Source organism: Trichosurus vulpecula, chromosome 2, assembly GCF_011100635.1.
Source record: "Trichosurus vulpecula isolate mTriVul1 chromosome 2, mTriVul1.pri, whole genome shotgun sequence".
In the NCBI taxonomy this organism is placed as follows: Eukaryota; Metazoa; Chordata; class Mammalia; order Diprotodontia; family Phalangeridae; genus Trichosurus; species Trichosurus vulpecula.
In genome coordinates, this window is record NC_050574.1 from 339,472,896 (window position 1) to 339,489,478 (window position 16,583).

Consider the following 16,583-nt stretch of genomic DNA (forward strand, 5'->3'; position numbering starts at 1 on the left):
TATAAATGCTCACATTGAAAATTTAACAATCACCTCTTACGAGTATGAGCCAACTCCAGCATACCACTTTCTATAGATAATGTACTTTGTCTTTGATTTTGGGATCTCTTTCAGGAGGTGATGGGCGGATTCTTTCAATGACTATTTAACCATCTGGTTCTAGGCTATCAGGGCAGTCTTTCTTGATAATTTTTTGAAAGATGCTGTCCAGTCTCTTTTTTTGATCATGGCTGTCAGGTAGTCCAATAATTCTTAAATTATCTCTCCTGGATCTATTTTCCAGGTCAGTTGTTTTTCCAATGAGGTATTTCACATTTCTTCTATTTTTTCATTGTTTAAATTTTGTTTGACTGATTCTTGATGTCTCATAGAGTCATTAGCTTTCATTTGCCCGATTCTAATTTTTAAGGAATTATTTTCTTCAGTTAGCTTTTGTGTCTCCTTTTCCATTTGGCCAATTCTACTTTTTAAAGAGTTGTTTTCTTCAGTGGATTTTTTTTTTCCATTTGGCCAATTGTATTTCTTAAGGAATTGTTTTCTTCAGTCAATTATTGTCCTTCCTTTTCCAAGCTATTGATTCTGTACTTTCTCTTTGAACAAAGATTTAAAAAGAAAAAGGGGGGGGGAACCCAACCAATACATCTGCCCAGCCTGAATACATGCAATATTCCACATCCATAATCCTCACCCTCTTCAGTGAAGACAAGTACATTTGCATTTTCTCAGTTCCTTTAGGCCAAGCTTGGTTATTATAATGCCACAGCATTTAAATTAGCTTTTTTCCTTTCTATTTATTTTATTGTCATTATTATGTATATTGCTTTCCCGGTTTGCTTACTTCACTATGTATCAGTTCATTTAAGTCTTTCCATGTTTCAACAAATTCTTTATATTTACAGGACAGTAATAACCCACTACATTTATGTGCTACAGTTTATATAGTTATTTCCAAGTGAATGACCACTTACTTTGTTTCCTATTCTTTGCTACCAGCCTCCACTTCCCCCCCAAAAAAGGGCTATTATAAATATTTTGGTATATATGGGACCTTTCTTTCTTGAAGTGTGTGTATGTATATATGCATTTACATACACACACACACATATATATACATACACACATATATACACATATACATACACATATGCACATGTCTATAGGTATATATGTATATTGTGTATATATGTATGTATATATACACATACACGTGTGTGTAGAAAATAACATGACTAACAATGAGGTTTCTAGGTACAGGGTATAAACATTTTAGTTACTTTTTAAAAAAGCATTATTATTATATTATATTACATTATATATTATATTACAATTATATAATATTATTATATGTCCAAGTTTCTTTAAGAATGTTTGGACAAATTCAGAGTTCTACTAACAGCGTGCCTGTCTTCCCACAGGTACCATCAACATTGACTATTTCCAGCTTCTGGCATTTTTGCCAATTTGCTGGCTGTAAAGTGAAACCTCAGTTATTTTGACTTGAATCTCTTTTATTTTTAATGCTTTGGAGCAATCCTTCATATGGTTGTTAATAGTTTGCAATTTCTTTGAGAATTGTTAATGTATTTTGACTACTTATCTGTGGGGGAATAATTATTGGTCTTACATATTAGTATTAATTCCTTACATATCTTGGATATCAAATATGTCTCAGAGATAATTGATGCAAAGATTTTTTTCCCCGATTGATGACTTTCCTTCCTGTCCTAGCAGTATTGATTTTGTTCACTCAGATGCTTTTAAGTTCCTGAAAAATTCTTATTACTTACTCCAATAACCACATTTCCAAAAATCAACAGGCCTTGGAAGCAGCGCACAGAGGAGTCACCTTTGGCCATCCTTAGTATGTCTTACAAGCTGAAGACTCTGTTGAAGAAAATACAGCTTGATTATAGCAGGTGACAGATATAACTATGATTGCTTTAAAAATTGCAACATTCTCCTAGCATATATTATTTAAATGGCATAGTGGATTGATCACTGCATCTAGAGTTAGGAAGACGAGTTCAAATTTGGCCTCAGACACTCATTAGGTATATGACCCTGGGAAAGTCATTTAACCACTGTTGTCCTCAGTTTTTTCATTTATAAAATGGGAGAATTAGTAGCATTTACTTCCCAGGGTTGTTGTGAGGATAAAATGAGATATTTGTAAAGTGCTATATAAACCTTACAATACTATAAATTATTAATAAATTACATTAATATGGAATTAATATTTCATATGCTTATATTTATGTTTGAATTATATGTGTTATATTAATAAATTATTAGCTATTTTAATTATTATGATGTATAAAGGACTATAATTTGAATTCTTGCAAACTTTTGGCAAAGGTTGCCCTTGTACTGACTGAATTTAAATGTAGATAGCTCAAATTCAACTTATATGCTCATTATAAAAAAAAATAAGATTTTGATCTGTGCCACTTGTTTCAGAGCACAAGTAGCTAGCTGATCCATATAGGGTAAATCCCCAGAATTTGAGGACAAGCTCAGAGAATGTCCCCCTTGAACTGGAGCTAATAAGAATTACCATAAAATTGAGGGAACTGTACAAATGCAGATGTAACTTATCCTGAGACATTGTCTGTGACATTATCCAACTCTGTCTGGTCTGATTCTTCTCACTAAGCCACTTTGCTAATATTGATTTAATTTGCTACTGGGAAGGGAATGTATGAACCAATCAACATGAATATTCTAATTTATTTTGCACTTATGCTTCTTAGTATAAATTAATAAATTGGTACCCCAAGTTATGGGGCAGGCTAGGTAGCACAGTGGATAGAGTGCTAGGCTGAAGTTAGGGAGACCTGATTTCAAATGCAGTCTCAGATACTAGCTGTATGACTCAGGGCAAGTCACTTAACCCTGTTTGCCTCAGTTTCCTCATCTATAAAATGAGCTGGAGAAGGAAATGGCAAACTACTACAGTATCTTTGCCAAGAAAATTCCAGATGGGATCATGAAGAATTGGACATCGCTGAACAAACCCAACTTATCAATTAATCTCAGGACTTTGACGAACCCAATTCAGTCCCCTATAATCTCTTTACCCTTTGAACTGAGAATGAAATTCCTGAACTCTCATAGTTGAGTCGAAGCCAGGGTGACCCTACTCCCATACAAATACCCCCATGAAGCCCAGAGTAAGTAGTCAGCCTCCCTTTCTCTCTATTATGATCCTTCTGACTAAATTTCAAGAAGTACTGGTTCATTCTGCCATCTATACCTTAAATCACAGATGACGCAGCATCAACTTTCTCCAAAGTCTTGAATGTAAGCTAGCAAATGACATGTTGATAAAGGCAACAGCAAAATAGTCTAACCTGAGTTCTTCTACTAGCAATGGACTTAATCTCTTCAGAGAGGGTAGAGATCTTTGGAACATTTCCAGGCCTGATACAGGGGACTTCCAGAAGCTACTGTCTGATTTATATTATAATGCTCAGGGATTGCCTTTTTCATCTTTGGTCATTCTAGATAACTTCCTGGACCAGTGGTCTATGAACTTGGACATTTTGCTAACTCTATTACAATGTAATAATCATTAAAATTTTATTAAGTGCCTACTATGTACCTAGCACTGTGCTAAGTGCTGGGGATGCAAAAAGAGGCAAAAGATAGTCCTTGACCTCAGGGAGCTTACAATATAATGGAGGAGACAACAGGCAAACAAATATATACAAAGTAAGCTATATACAGGATAAATAGGGAATAATTAACAGAGGGAAATCACTAGAATTAAGAGGGGTTAGGGAAGGCTTCCTATACAAGGAGGGGTTTTAGTTGGGACTTCAAGGAAGCCAGGGAGGTCAGTAGACAGAGTGGATGAGGGAAGTGTTCCAGGCATGGGGGAGAGATGGAGAAAGTGTCCAGAGATGGAGTCTGTTGTTCCTGGAATAGCTAGGAGGCCAAGGTCACTGGATCAACGAGAGGAGTATGTGTTGGGGAATAAGATGTAAGAAGACTGGAAAGATAGGAGGGGGTTAGATTATGAAGGACAAACAGAGCATTCTGTATTTGATCCTGGGGGCCAAATTATTAGAATTTATCAAGTAGGGAAGTGACATGATTGAGTCTTTGCTCTAAGAAGATCACTTTCGTGGCTGAATGGAAGATGGATTGTACTGGGGAGAGACTTGAGGCAGGCAGATCCACCAGTAGGTCATAGTCTGGGTGTGAGGTGATGAGGGCCTTACTAGGGCAGGGGCAGTGTCAGAAGAGAGAAGGGGATGTATTCAAGAAATGCTGTAAAAGGGAAATTGACAGGCCTTGGAAACAGCTTGGATATGGGGGCAGAAAATAGTGGAGTCCAGGATGAATACTAACTAGGTTTTGATCCTGAGGAAGTAGGAGGGTGGTGCTGCCCTCTACAGTAATAGGGAAGAGGTTGGGAGTGGGATTTAAAGGAAAAGATAATGAGTTCCATTTTGGACTTAATGAGTCTAAGATGTCTACTGGACATCCAGTTCCAAATGTCTGATAGGCATTTGGAGATGCAAGATTAAAGGTCAGCAGAAAGTTTGGGGTGGGAGAGTTAGATTTGAGAATCATTAGCTTAGAGATGGTAATAAAATCTATGGGAGCTGATGAGATTACCAAGTGAAGTGGTTAAGAGAAGACCCAGGACAGAGTCCTGAGGTACACCTGCTATTAAAGGGTATGATCTGGAAGAGGGTCCAACAAAGGAGACAGAGAAGGAGAAGCCAGACAGGTAGGGCAAGAACCAGGAGAGAGGAATGTCCTAAAAACCTAGAAAAAAGAGTATTAAGATGGAGAGAATGATCAACATTGTCCACGGCTGCAGAGAGGTCAAAGAGAATGAAGACTGAGAAAAGACCATTGATTTAGCAACTAAGAGAACATTAGTCACTTTAGAGAATTTAAAAACTTTATTCTGAGAAGGTGGTCTATAGGTTTCATCAGACTGCCAATGGAGTACAAAAAAGATCCTTTGCCCTCAGAGATGGGCTTTTGAGTAGATTTTGTGTCTGAAGGGGATTGCAGGCTATTAAACTTGTGATCCCTGCTCTAATTTCTGCCCAACAGACACTCCTCCAGGAAAGTGGTAACACAAGTTTAGTCAATGCTTACCCTTGAAACAGCAAGAGAAGAAAAGCACCTGTGTTTTCCAGTATTTTTCTGTGAGAGCATTCATTTATTCAAATATTTAACAATTGTTTGCTCACTCAATTACATGCAAAGTACTATGGTATGGGTTTGTAGGGGATGCAAAGATGTCTAAGAGACAATCTCTGTCCTCCAGGAGTTTAAGATCTCTTAGAGAAGATAAGACATTTATACAGATAATCCAGTGACCTAGCAGTAAAAGTGCTATAGGAGTTCAGAGAGCAGACAAGGCATTTGGAGCTGACTGACTAGCTGTTCCATGATATGGTGGGAAAGTGCTCTGGATTTGGAGTCAGGAGACCCAGGTTCAAATCTCACAACTACCACTTATTAATTATGTGACCTGGTCACTTAATCCCTCTAGGACCTGTTTCCTTTATCTGTAAAATAAAGGGTTTGGACTGGATGGCCTTCTTGATACCAGGGTCTTCGGTCTTCCCCTCCCCTCCCCTCCAGCTTCAAATCTATGATTCTAAGTATTGTATTTAAATCGAGCCTTAAAAGATGCATAAGATTTTGATAGGTGGAGACGGGACTAGGGAAAGCATTTCAGATGAAACGAATAATATAAACAGAGGCACAAAAATAGTAAAACATAAGGCATGTTGAAAGGCAGCCCAATGAAGCAGAGCTCAGAGCCTGGAATGAGGCCAGACCTGGGTTCAAATTCTGCCCCTGGCATATTTGAGTTACATTACCAAGGGCAAGTCTGATTCTCAGTTATTCCCCTTAAAAAGTGGGAATAATATCTGAAGTATTACTTTGAGCTATCGTGAGGATCAAACCAAACAATGTACATTATATGTAAAGTGCTTTGTTAAGCTTAAAGAAGAATAAAAATGTCAATTATTATAACTTAGGAAATACATCAATCTGGGTGAAATTGATGAAATTGATGAATTGATGAAAAGAAACCCGGCCCACTTGGTTTTGTTACGCTTTCCTTCAATTTCAGACTTCAGAATTATTGTTGCTATCTCATCTAACAACTTTCAAAACTCTCTTCAGTAGTTTCTAGTCTTTAACTACCCCTAAGTGATTTCTAGGTGGTACAGTGGATAGAGTGCCATGCCTGGAGTCAGGAAGACTCATCTTTCTGAGCTCAAATCTGTCCTCAGAAATATACTAGCTGTGTGACCCTGGGCAAGTCATTTAACTCTGTTTGCCTCAGTTTCCTCATCTATAAAATGAGCTGGAGAAGGAAAGGCAAACCACTGTTGGAAAAACCCCAGACAGGGTCAGGAAGAGTTGGACATGACTGAGAACAACAAAAAAAAATTGCTACCTTTACAAGTTTTCTTTACATAGCAGTTTCTGGGTCTTTGTTAAATGGCTTTTTTAAATGTATTCTTGGCATGTACAGAAATACACTAATTATCTCAGGGTACTAGAGGTACTACATCTTTTTATTGATATCTTTTATTTTTACACCACCTTTATTTTCTAATCTATTCCTCCCTGTTCCCCTTTCTAGGAAGCCATCTTTTGTAACAAAGAATAAAAAAGGTAAAAACAGTTTAGGAAAATCAACCAACATATCAACTGTTTGCTAGAATATGCAATACTTCACACTCATAGTTCTTTACCTCTGCAAAGAAAGGAAGGAGATGCATTTGTTCAGTCCTTTAGAGGTTTCTGAAATAACATTAATATTGTATCACCTTGTGCTTAAAAGCACCCAGGAGCTGAAGGAGTTAATGCACCAATTACACAGGGAGTACCTGACTCATCTAGCAGGACTTGTCTCATTGTTAAGTTCATTATCATCATCTTTAAAACATTCTTCTTGACCAGCGGGATTACCATCTAAGAGGGGGAGGGATTACTATAGTAGACATGTAGGGAGTAAAGGTCATATTTCACTTGGAGGGAACAAATCCGTCATGATTTATTGAGTATCTGCCCTTAAGGCATCAAATTTGTTTTCATGGGTAGTAATTCATGACAGAACAGAGAGAAGGCAGACCCTGTTTTCTAAGAGTGTACAATGAGAGTAGGACAAAACAACACACAGTAGAAAGGCAAGTGGCAAAATAACGAGCAATAAAGAAAAAAATTGGGTGGACGGGAAGAAAAAGCTAAGGGGACAGAGGATATAGATGAGAGCCCCACAGCATGGGGGGCCATGAGATCTGCCCCACTGGAGGGTACACCTACGTCAATGACGAGATCGCAGATGCATTTGAGTCCTAGTGGCCAGGTCCTCTCTTTCTTTACTATGCATTCCCAGTCCCCTTTTGGTTCGTCTACCATTGAAAACTCCTGCTTTGATAACCATTTAATTAGAAACCATTTAATTCACTGCTATCTTTTTGAACAAAACAAAGTATTAGTCTTTCTTTTTTTGGAGGGGGGAAGGCAAGACAATTGGAGTTAAGTGACTTGCCCAAGGTCACACAGGTAGTAAGTGTGTCAAGTGTCTGAGGCTGGATTTGAACTCAGGTCCTCCTGACTCCAGGGCCGGTGCTCTACTATGCCACCTAGCTGCCCCAAAGTATTAGTCTCAGTACAATAAGTTTAAAGGATGAATGAATTTTTAAAAATTTAACAGACATCAGAAAAAATAAAGATAGTTCCCTTGCATTCTTACTCTTTTGGGTAGTAAGAACAGATAACATTGCATGTGTTCAGATAAAACTAGACTGAAGCACTCAATGAAAGCTAAGAGATACAAACACAGTATCTACTTTCTTCCTCTACCCCTTATTTTCATAGCCTTGAAAAGAAGAAAAAGAAGAAGGAGATGATGATGGCGACTAACATTTAAATAAACTTTAAAGTTTGCAAATTGCTTTATATACATTATCTCAATTGAGCTTCATGACAAATCCATAAAAAAGGTACTACCAATATCATCATTATTCACATTATATAGATAGGAGAACCAAGACTCAGGTCAAGTGTCTGTTGACCATGTCACACAGCTAGTAAATATCACAGGTGGGTTCATAGGACATAGACTTGGAGTTGGAAGGGACCCTTTTATTCCACTCCTTCATTGTAGAGATGAGGAACTAGTACCTAGAGATAGATGTTCAATGATTTGCCCAAAGACATAGAAGTAGTATGGTGGCACGGTGGATAGAGCGCAGGCCCTAGAGCCAGGAGGACCTGAGTTCAAACTTGATCTCAGACACTTAATAGCTTCCTGAGCTTGGGTAAGTCACTTAACCCCATTGCCTAGGGGTGGGGGCAGGGAAGGAAAAGCAGTTCTTGAACCCAGGCTTTAGACCCAAATCACCCTGATTTTCAGCTTAGTGTTTTATCCGCTCTACAAAATTCCTTCTAGTGATAACTAAGAGAAGTCCCATGGAATAATGAAGACAGTGCTGACCTTGGAATCAGGAGGACTGTGGTTCAAGGGAGTCCTACCTCAGACACATACTGCCAGTGTCACCTTGAATAAGTAATTTAATCTCTTAGTGCTTCAGGCTACTCTGTAAGACTAAATTGCAGGGGAGAGGCCCATCTGTGGTAGGGAAGGGAGTTTCCTCACCTGGGATTCCCTTCGCCAATGAAATAACAGGTCTGTTCCCTCCCCTTCCCACCCCTAATAATAATTTGTAACATTTTAAAAGGCATATGATAGTAAATCTTTCATAGCTTCTTCATGGGATTTTGACTAGAATCTAGATTTGGCTGGTTTTCAGGGGACTAAAATGTATCCCCTAAATAGCTGCATATTCAAATGGGGACTCTGGACCCAAGGACAATAGAGAGGGGTGTTTGCAGGCAGTCCAGGTTTGGGAAATGTCATGGCTGCTCTGCACATGCCTCCTTAACCATGGGGCTGTAAGGACAGAGCTTTTGGTAGTCTTATGCCCTTAGACTGCTGGACAAGACTGAGCACCTCTGGCTCCTGTCCTGTGACTTCCCAGTTACTTTGGAGGTTGAGGGAATGTGAGATGGAGAAGAGATCCTCGGTTATGATTTCCCTAGGTTTCTGATCCCATCTTTAAGGAGGATGGAAAAAACCAAAAAGCCAACCTTCCCTACATAGCTCCAGTCGGGCTCCGGGTGGGGCCAGAGGCAGGTACAAAGCAGCACTGCTTTATGGGAGGGCCCGCTCAGTAGCATTCCAGCCACATTCCTAAAAACTTACTGTCCTGCATTTCAGTGCCAGCACAGAGTTCACGCCTGCACACCTTTCAAATCTTCACTTCAAGTTTAGAAGTAGTGATGGGAACTACATCCCTTCGCTCCAGGGAATGCTTATTCTTTTAAGGAGTGAAAAGTGAAAGAACCACCTCTGTCTTATTCCTGCCTCCTCCTTCCTGGCAGGTGTCAGCCTGGGAATTGCATCCCGAGGCAACCCTTTTCTAGTGAGACCCTCCAAAGAGCTAAGAGCCCTTTAAATGCCTTGAAAAAATGAGCCCAGCTAGAGGATCCCATGACCACTCTATCTCTCATTAATTTATCTATGTGCATCTCCCTCCCCTGCCCTCCCCCAGTAAATGAGGGCAGAAAGGTCTGGATGGTACCTAGCACACTGCCTTGCAGTTTTTGCTTAATAAATGCTTGCTAGATTTGAAAGGAGATAACATTATTTAAATGAAGTATGTGTCTAGGTCTTTCCTGGAAAAGAATTTAAGGAAGACACCATCCCCAAAGTGTCTTTTGAAGCATGCCGTTATAAGTAATAAAGATTTAAAAATGGCAAAGGTATACATTTCTAGAGTTAATCAACCGAGAGTCAACGTGCCATTGTGGATAGAGAGCTGTCCTTGGAGTCAGGAAGATGTGGCTGGAGTCCCATCTCAATCACATCCTGCCTGGGGGACACTTAACTTTTCTGCACCTCAGAGAACATTGCAGGGAAGCTGCTAATCTTCATTGATTAAGAAAGTTCCTTAGCTGGAACTCCTGGGAGTTCCCTAACCACTGAAATCACAGGTCAGGGAAAAACAATGTCAATTAACTAGAAATAAATCCCTAAGCCCAGATGTCAGCAACCCAAGGAGTCTGAAGAAATTCAGTCTAATTGGTGACTGAGCACAATACATAATGAACAGCCTTTATACTGATACAACTATCCATAAGAAGGAGATTAGAGTAGACAGTCTTTGTTCAAGATTAGAAAGTTTTACTTAGATACCAGGAAAATCCTTGGGGGCAGCTAGGTGGCACAGTGGATAGAGTGTTGAAATTGGAGTCAGGTAGACCTGAGTTCAAATTTGGTCTCAGACTCTTACAAGCTGTGTGACCCTGGGCAAGTCACTTAACCCTATTTACCTCAGTTTCCTCATCTGTAAAATGAACTGGAGAAGGAAATGGCAAACTACTGCCAAGAAAACCCCAAATAGGGTCACAAAGAGTTAGATACAATTGAAGAACAACAAACCCCAAGTAGTAAAGTAGGGGATAAAGGTGGGGAGAAACACCAGTGGTACCCAACACAGAGGTCTCTTGTTCCATGGAGTCGAAAAAAATCAGGCAGGGCAGTAGATGCAGGGTGGAGTGAGCCCTTTTAAAAGTCAACTTTCAGCCCTCAATAAAAGAAGGCATTGGGAGGAATTTGGTACTCTACCCTCCAGCCCTCCAGTCAGAGGTTTTGGAGGCTGAGGGAGATGGTGTCAGGCAAGACTTGAGTTAGCATCATGGAGATGAGATTAGCGGTGATTATTTTATTTTACTGCTCACAGAAGGGACATCTCCTCCTGACAAGAGTTCATCCGTTTGACTCTCCATTAACAAACATCTTTGGGACAGCCATAGTCACTAGAACCTAATCAGGAGTCCCCAGTGTCATCCCAGCAAAGCTCATGTCCCTTAGTATGTCCAGCTCCCTGGGAGTTCTCCATACCACTCCTGTTACAACTAAAAGAAATGAACTCCCAAACTCCGGACAAGTGTCCCTATCCCTTGGAGAGGATTCTTATCCCCTTAGCAGCAAAATGCTTTATTTACCCAGCTTACTGATAGTGACAAATTACCAAAAGAATCAATTTCTTTGCCACTTGCTTCTATTAAAATGCAAATGTCCCCAGGAGAGGGTAACCTTATCAGTCCTTTACCTCATTGTGAATGAATTTTATGGGAAGGATCCAAATTTTATCTGCTACTTACTGTGATTTGCAGGTGGTCCCTCTACCTCCTTGGCCTCCAGTTTCCTAGCCTGTTTAAAAAAAGTGGGGGGCGGGGGAGTGGATAGGCCTGCTGCTAGAAGTGGATGTGGTGATGATAATCAATGACAGGGACTCAGTCAGTCAATAGGCATTTGTTAAATGCTTGCTATGTGCCAGGCACTGTGCTAAGTTCTGGGGATACAAAAAGAGGCAAAAGACAGTCCTTGCCCTCAAGAAGCTCACAAGTGAATGGCGGAGACAACAAGCAAACAGTACAAGTAAGCCATATACAGGATAATCAGAAATAATTAAGAGAGGGAAGGCAATTAAGAGGGATTGGGAAAGGCTTCCTGTAAAAGATGGGATTTTAGCTGGGACTTAAAGGAGTTCAGGGGAAAGGCAATGATGCTCAAATTTTAATTTGCTTCCTGTTTTTTTCTGCTAAGGAAAGTAACCTTTGGACCAGAACCAGAAAGAACAAAACAAAAATGGCTAATTGGGATTAATGCCCAAGATAAGTAAAGCAATAGTGAGGTAAACCCAAGCTGCCCTTGATGGGTTCAAATCAATTACAGCTTGCCTGCTAAAAGATTTGGCAGATGTGATTGCTGAGACATTGTCAGAAATGACAATGACCTTTGAAAGGTGATGGAAGCCAGACACAGTGCTGTGTGGGCTTATAATTCCTGCTATCTAGAAGGCTGAGGCTAATGAGGTGATTACTTGAGCTCCAGAGTTCTAGGCTGCAGTACGGATAAAGCAAATAGAGTCTCTACACTAAGTCCAGCCACAATACAGTGAACCTCTGGGAACAGAGGACCACCAGGTTTCCTAGTGGGGCAGGCAGGTTGGAAGCAGAGTTTCTCAAAGCTTCCATGCCAATGGGATCAGGCCTGTAAATGCCCACTCCATTTCCAACATAGAAGAGACAGGGAGACCCAGTCTTGACAAAAGGAAATGAGAGACAGACAGAGAGGAAGGAAGGAAAATAAAGAGAAAGAACGAATGAAAGAAAAAGATAATAGGAAACTGGAAAGATACTGAAGGATTAAAAAAGGGCACATGTCCTGATTTTTCAAAAAGAGAAGAAAGGGGAATCAGCAAACTATAGGCCAGTGAGCTTGACTTTGATTACTTTTAAAATTCTAGAACATATTGTTAGAGACAAAACATTCAAAAGACGAAGTGGTGACCACCGTGATTATGAAGATTATGGCTTCATCGCGAACAGGTTGTGCCAACCTATTTCATTTTTGACAGACCAGGAAAATGTAGTTGATACAGTTCACCTAATTTTTTTTTCATTAAAAATATTTACTGAGCACCTACTATCTGCAACACTATATTTTACTTAGAATGGTAAAATATTGGAGATGGAGAGAATGTAAAGGACAACTCTTCTACAGCATACTGACAAATGTTTACCTAGATTTTAGCAAAGCATTGGGCAAGATAGTAAAATGTGGACTAAATGATAATATTATCAGTTGACTTCAGAATTGGTTGAATGGTCAGATTCAAAACATAGTCAGAGAGTCAGTCATTAATGGTTCTATACCAACTTAGAAAGTGGTCTCCAGTGGAGTGTGCAGCGATTTGTGTTTAGCTTTGTGCTATTTAACATTTGTTTCAATTAATTGGAATAAAAGCATAGCGTGTTATCAAATCTGCAGATAACCCAAAGAGAGTTGTCACACTGACTGACAGTATGGATTCAAAAAATATTGGTAGGCTAGTAAGAGTGTACTGAACCTAGTAAAATGAAATTGGATATGAAGAATACAGAGAAACATTGGGAAGACATATGAAATGATGAAAAGAGGAATAAGCAGCACAGGGGAAACTATATACGTATATGTACATACATGCATATATATAGAGAGATATATATGTGTATATATATATACATATATATATATATATATATATATATATATATATATATATATATATATATACAATAATCACAATAATGTAATTGGAAAGAGCAGCAACAGCTATCACAACAAAACCTGATGACATTATAACGACCAAGTCTGGCCCCTCAAAAAGAGAAGAGAAATGTATCTTTCTGCCTTTTATACAGAGGCGGGGGACTATTGGTGTGGAACATTGCATATACTGTTAGACTTTGTTGATATGTCGGCTAATTTTGCTGAACTACTTTTTTCTCTTTCTTAATTCTCTATTACAAGGGATGACTGGGGAAGGGAGGGATCTCTTTGGAAACAAAGTACATATCAAAACATAATAAATACGAATTGGCCAGATCTTTCATAGTAGTTATGAGTTACTTCAGGATAACATTATGAATCAGGTATAAATAACTTGATAATCCTATAACCTAATTCAACTTATAAAAGAGGCTGAAAGGAGGAAAAACTATGGACAAGTGATTGTGAAATAGGATAGCAAGCTCCCAAGCCAAAACTAATTTCCTCTGGAAAAATGTCCTGAATTTCTAGAGAGTAGCTCACTTCAGAACAGATTTTACAGAGAATAGGTTGCATGGATAGTCCTGGCCTGGGAAGTCTCTTTTCTGTCACTTTGAAACATTTTTCCTCCCAGTCTGGTATCATTACAAGTTGCCCAACCTGGTCAATACACAAGGAATTCATTCTTAAATCTTCAATCCACAATGAGTACTCCAAGCTATATTTCTCAACCTTTTCTATTATTGTATTCAATCTATCTCTTAAAAACTTATCCAAGCCCAAGGTGTTGACTTTTCTAGGTGCGTTGAATGAATCTCAAAGAATTACTCACTAAACAATCTAATTTGAGGAGTAGAAGAAATATGTGAGACTCACCCACCTAGCATGAGATCATTTTTCTGGTTCATTACTCTTTTTCCTCACCTAGTTCTGTTGTGCCAGAGAACACACAAACCACACCTTCAGTTTCTAGTTCAGGTCAGAGAGGCAAACCCAAAAAGAAAAGGGTGGGAAAGAAAGAATCATCTATACTATGTTATTCTTCCCCTTTCAGGCTTGATACTCAAGAAATAGTGATGTTTAGATGTTTGTATAGCTGTGAAGTGTAAACCCTAAACCAAGATGTGTTTTAGAATTCACCCATTCACTCATTTGAGCTGCTATTCTTCCAAGCAATGGGGTTAGTTCCTCACATCCCAGTGAGGTACTTACAAATGGGAATCACCTAAGGGGGTGGGACAGCAGTTTGGCTACAGAGTACCATTGGGATCATCGCTAGCCTACCCGGCACTAACAATAACTAGTACTTATTTAGTGACTACCACGTGCCAGGTACTGTGCTAGTTATCTCTGCTCTATATTTATTTCATGATGAGAAACAGTGTTATTGGGGTTGATAGGAACTCCATAGATAGCTTTGAACTAGGTGAGATTCTAGAGCTCCTAGGATTACATCAGGGTTGGTTCAGTCTATTTACTCTCAAAAAGTGGCCATTTGTCAAGGGGACTTATGAATGGAAGCTGGACAAGCAGAATAGAAAGCTGATCTTTTTTAAAAAATGAAATAGCCTCTATGATCTATTTCATTTCCAAAACTGTTTAATTCTAAGGAGTATGCCTATGTGAATTAGGAAAAAATAATTTGTTGGCTGGGATTTTTTATTTGTATTTATTTACAAATCTATTCTTACGAGTTAGCAACATGACAAATATTTAAAATTCATCCATTTATCTCCAGAAAGTTTCATTCAACAAATATTCTCTCATATGAATTGAATATCATATTCCATGATCTATGATGTATCTGAATATCTGTACCCCTTGGCAGTTCAAGACAAAAACCACTTTTCATTTTAAAGAAGGTAATTAAGGATTATCAGAAAGAGAGAGACTCAAAAAAAATTTTTGTCATCCTAAAGATGCTGAAAATATGCATGGGATCTATTAGGGATCATGGAAAATCAACAAATTGGTAAAGAGTGAAAGTAAGTTCTGTAAGGAAAAAATAAGTCACATACCCAATTGATAAATTTGACTTGCTCGCCAGCACTATTTTACAGAGAATACATTTGAGACAAATTATTTCATTTTGTAAAATTAAAATTCTTTTTTTCATAAGTGAGAAAACGAGGTCAAGGTAAAACTGAGACCCATATTTCGTTTAAGCAAATCTTTGAACACACTAGGATATCAGAATTTCTCTTGAAAGAGTTGGACCCTAAAATCAAGAGAGTTGAATAACGGCCCTGGAGGAAGACAGCTACTTTCACATGTACCACGGTGATGATGGTGATTTTAAAAATAAACATCTTTTAAAAAGCAAATTCTCAGTTCAGGCTAATGGGAGATAAGTCTATCCTTAACCACACAGAATAATACCCTTGTAAATCCTTTAATCCATTAACTTAGCACCACTAAGAAACTGTTCATGAAAGAAGAATTCTCTCCTTCTAGCTTTTCACTGGAAAATAATCATTTCATAGTGAATTTAGCCCCCTACTCACCAAGACCGCCTCTTGTCCTTTTCTTGCTCCTCTATGAGCTTGTTCACCTGTGGGCTTTATCTAGCCTGCAGCGATTCTTTAAAGTCCTCAGGCACAGAGGAATAGTGGGTTGTGATTGGTAGGTTGCATCTCACATGGGCTGAACCTGTTTCTGCTTGAACTTGTTTCAAATGAGGATGAAAGCAAAAGAAAACTTTTAGCCAATAAATTTTTGATTGCAATGGAATGCTGTTATTCTGACAGTCCAAAGTGCTTCCACATTGGCACATTTCTCCTCTCCTTCCTCTGGACTGCTTTCCAAAACAAGTTTACTTAGGTAAATCATGGTTATTCTGCTTTTTGTCTATTCCTACAGTAGTTTTAGAACACTGAAAGGTGCATTTTTGCTGTAACCTAGGCTGACTGCATGGGGCAGCAAGGTGGTACAGTGGATAGAGTGCTGGCCCTGGAGTCAGGAAGACTCATTTTTCTGAGTTCAAATTTAGCCTTGGACACTTACTAGCTGTATGACCTTGGGCAAGTCACTTTATCCTGTTTGCCTCAGTTCATCATCTGTAAAATGAGCTGGAAAAGAAAATGGCAAACCACTCCAGTATCTTTGCCAAGAACACCCCAAATGGGGTCACAAAGAGTCGGACGCAATTGAACAATGACTGGTTGACTTGCATGTTCATCTATCTTCTATTCCTCTGAATGATGATCTCCATTTTATACTCTGTAGCTGAAATCTGCTATGGTCAAAGGCATGAGCACCATTCAAGCCTGTCTCTCTTAAGCAAATACTGAGGAGAACGGGAAGGGGACCCCTCCCCCAATAAAGGGGTTCTGGGAGCAGAGAGAGAATATGGGCTAACAAACATGGGGACCACAATATATGGTGTCACTTAATTATCTACTTACTGGGTATCTATTGCATGTAAGTCACT

The 16,583-nt window shown here is 39.0% G+C and overlaps 1 protein-coding gene across 1 annotated transcript in view; it reads right to left on the minus strand.

Annotated features, from left to right (window-relative positions):
* The window catches only part of UPK1B (uroplakin 1B), a 41,329-nt gene extending 25,621 nt beyond the window's left edge, over positions 1–15,708 (minus strand). Inside the window, exons 1-2 of the mRNA XM_036745688.1 lie at positions 15,658–15,708; positions 1,788–1,884 (exon numbers count right to left, since the gene is read on the minus strand). Of these exons, the coding sequence (XP_036601583.1) occupies positions 1,788–1,856 (69 nt within the window). The 5' untranslated portion in view covers positions 1,857–1,884; positions 15,658–15,708. The remainder of the gene's footprint in view (positions 1–1,787; positions 1,885–15,657) is intronic.
* Between the last annotated feature and the right edge of the window lie 875 nt (positions 15,709–16,583).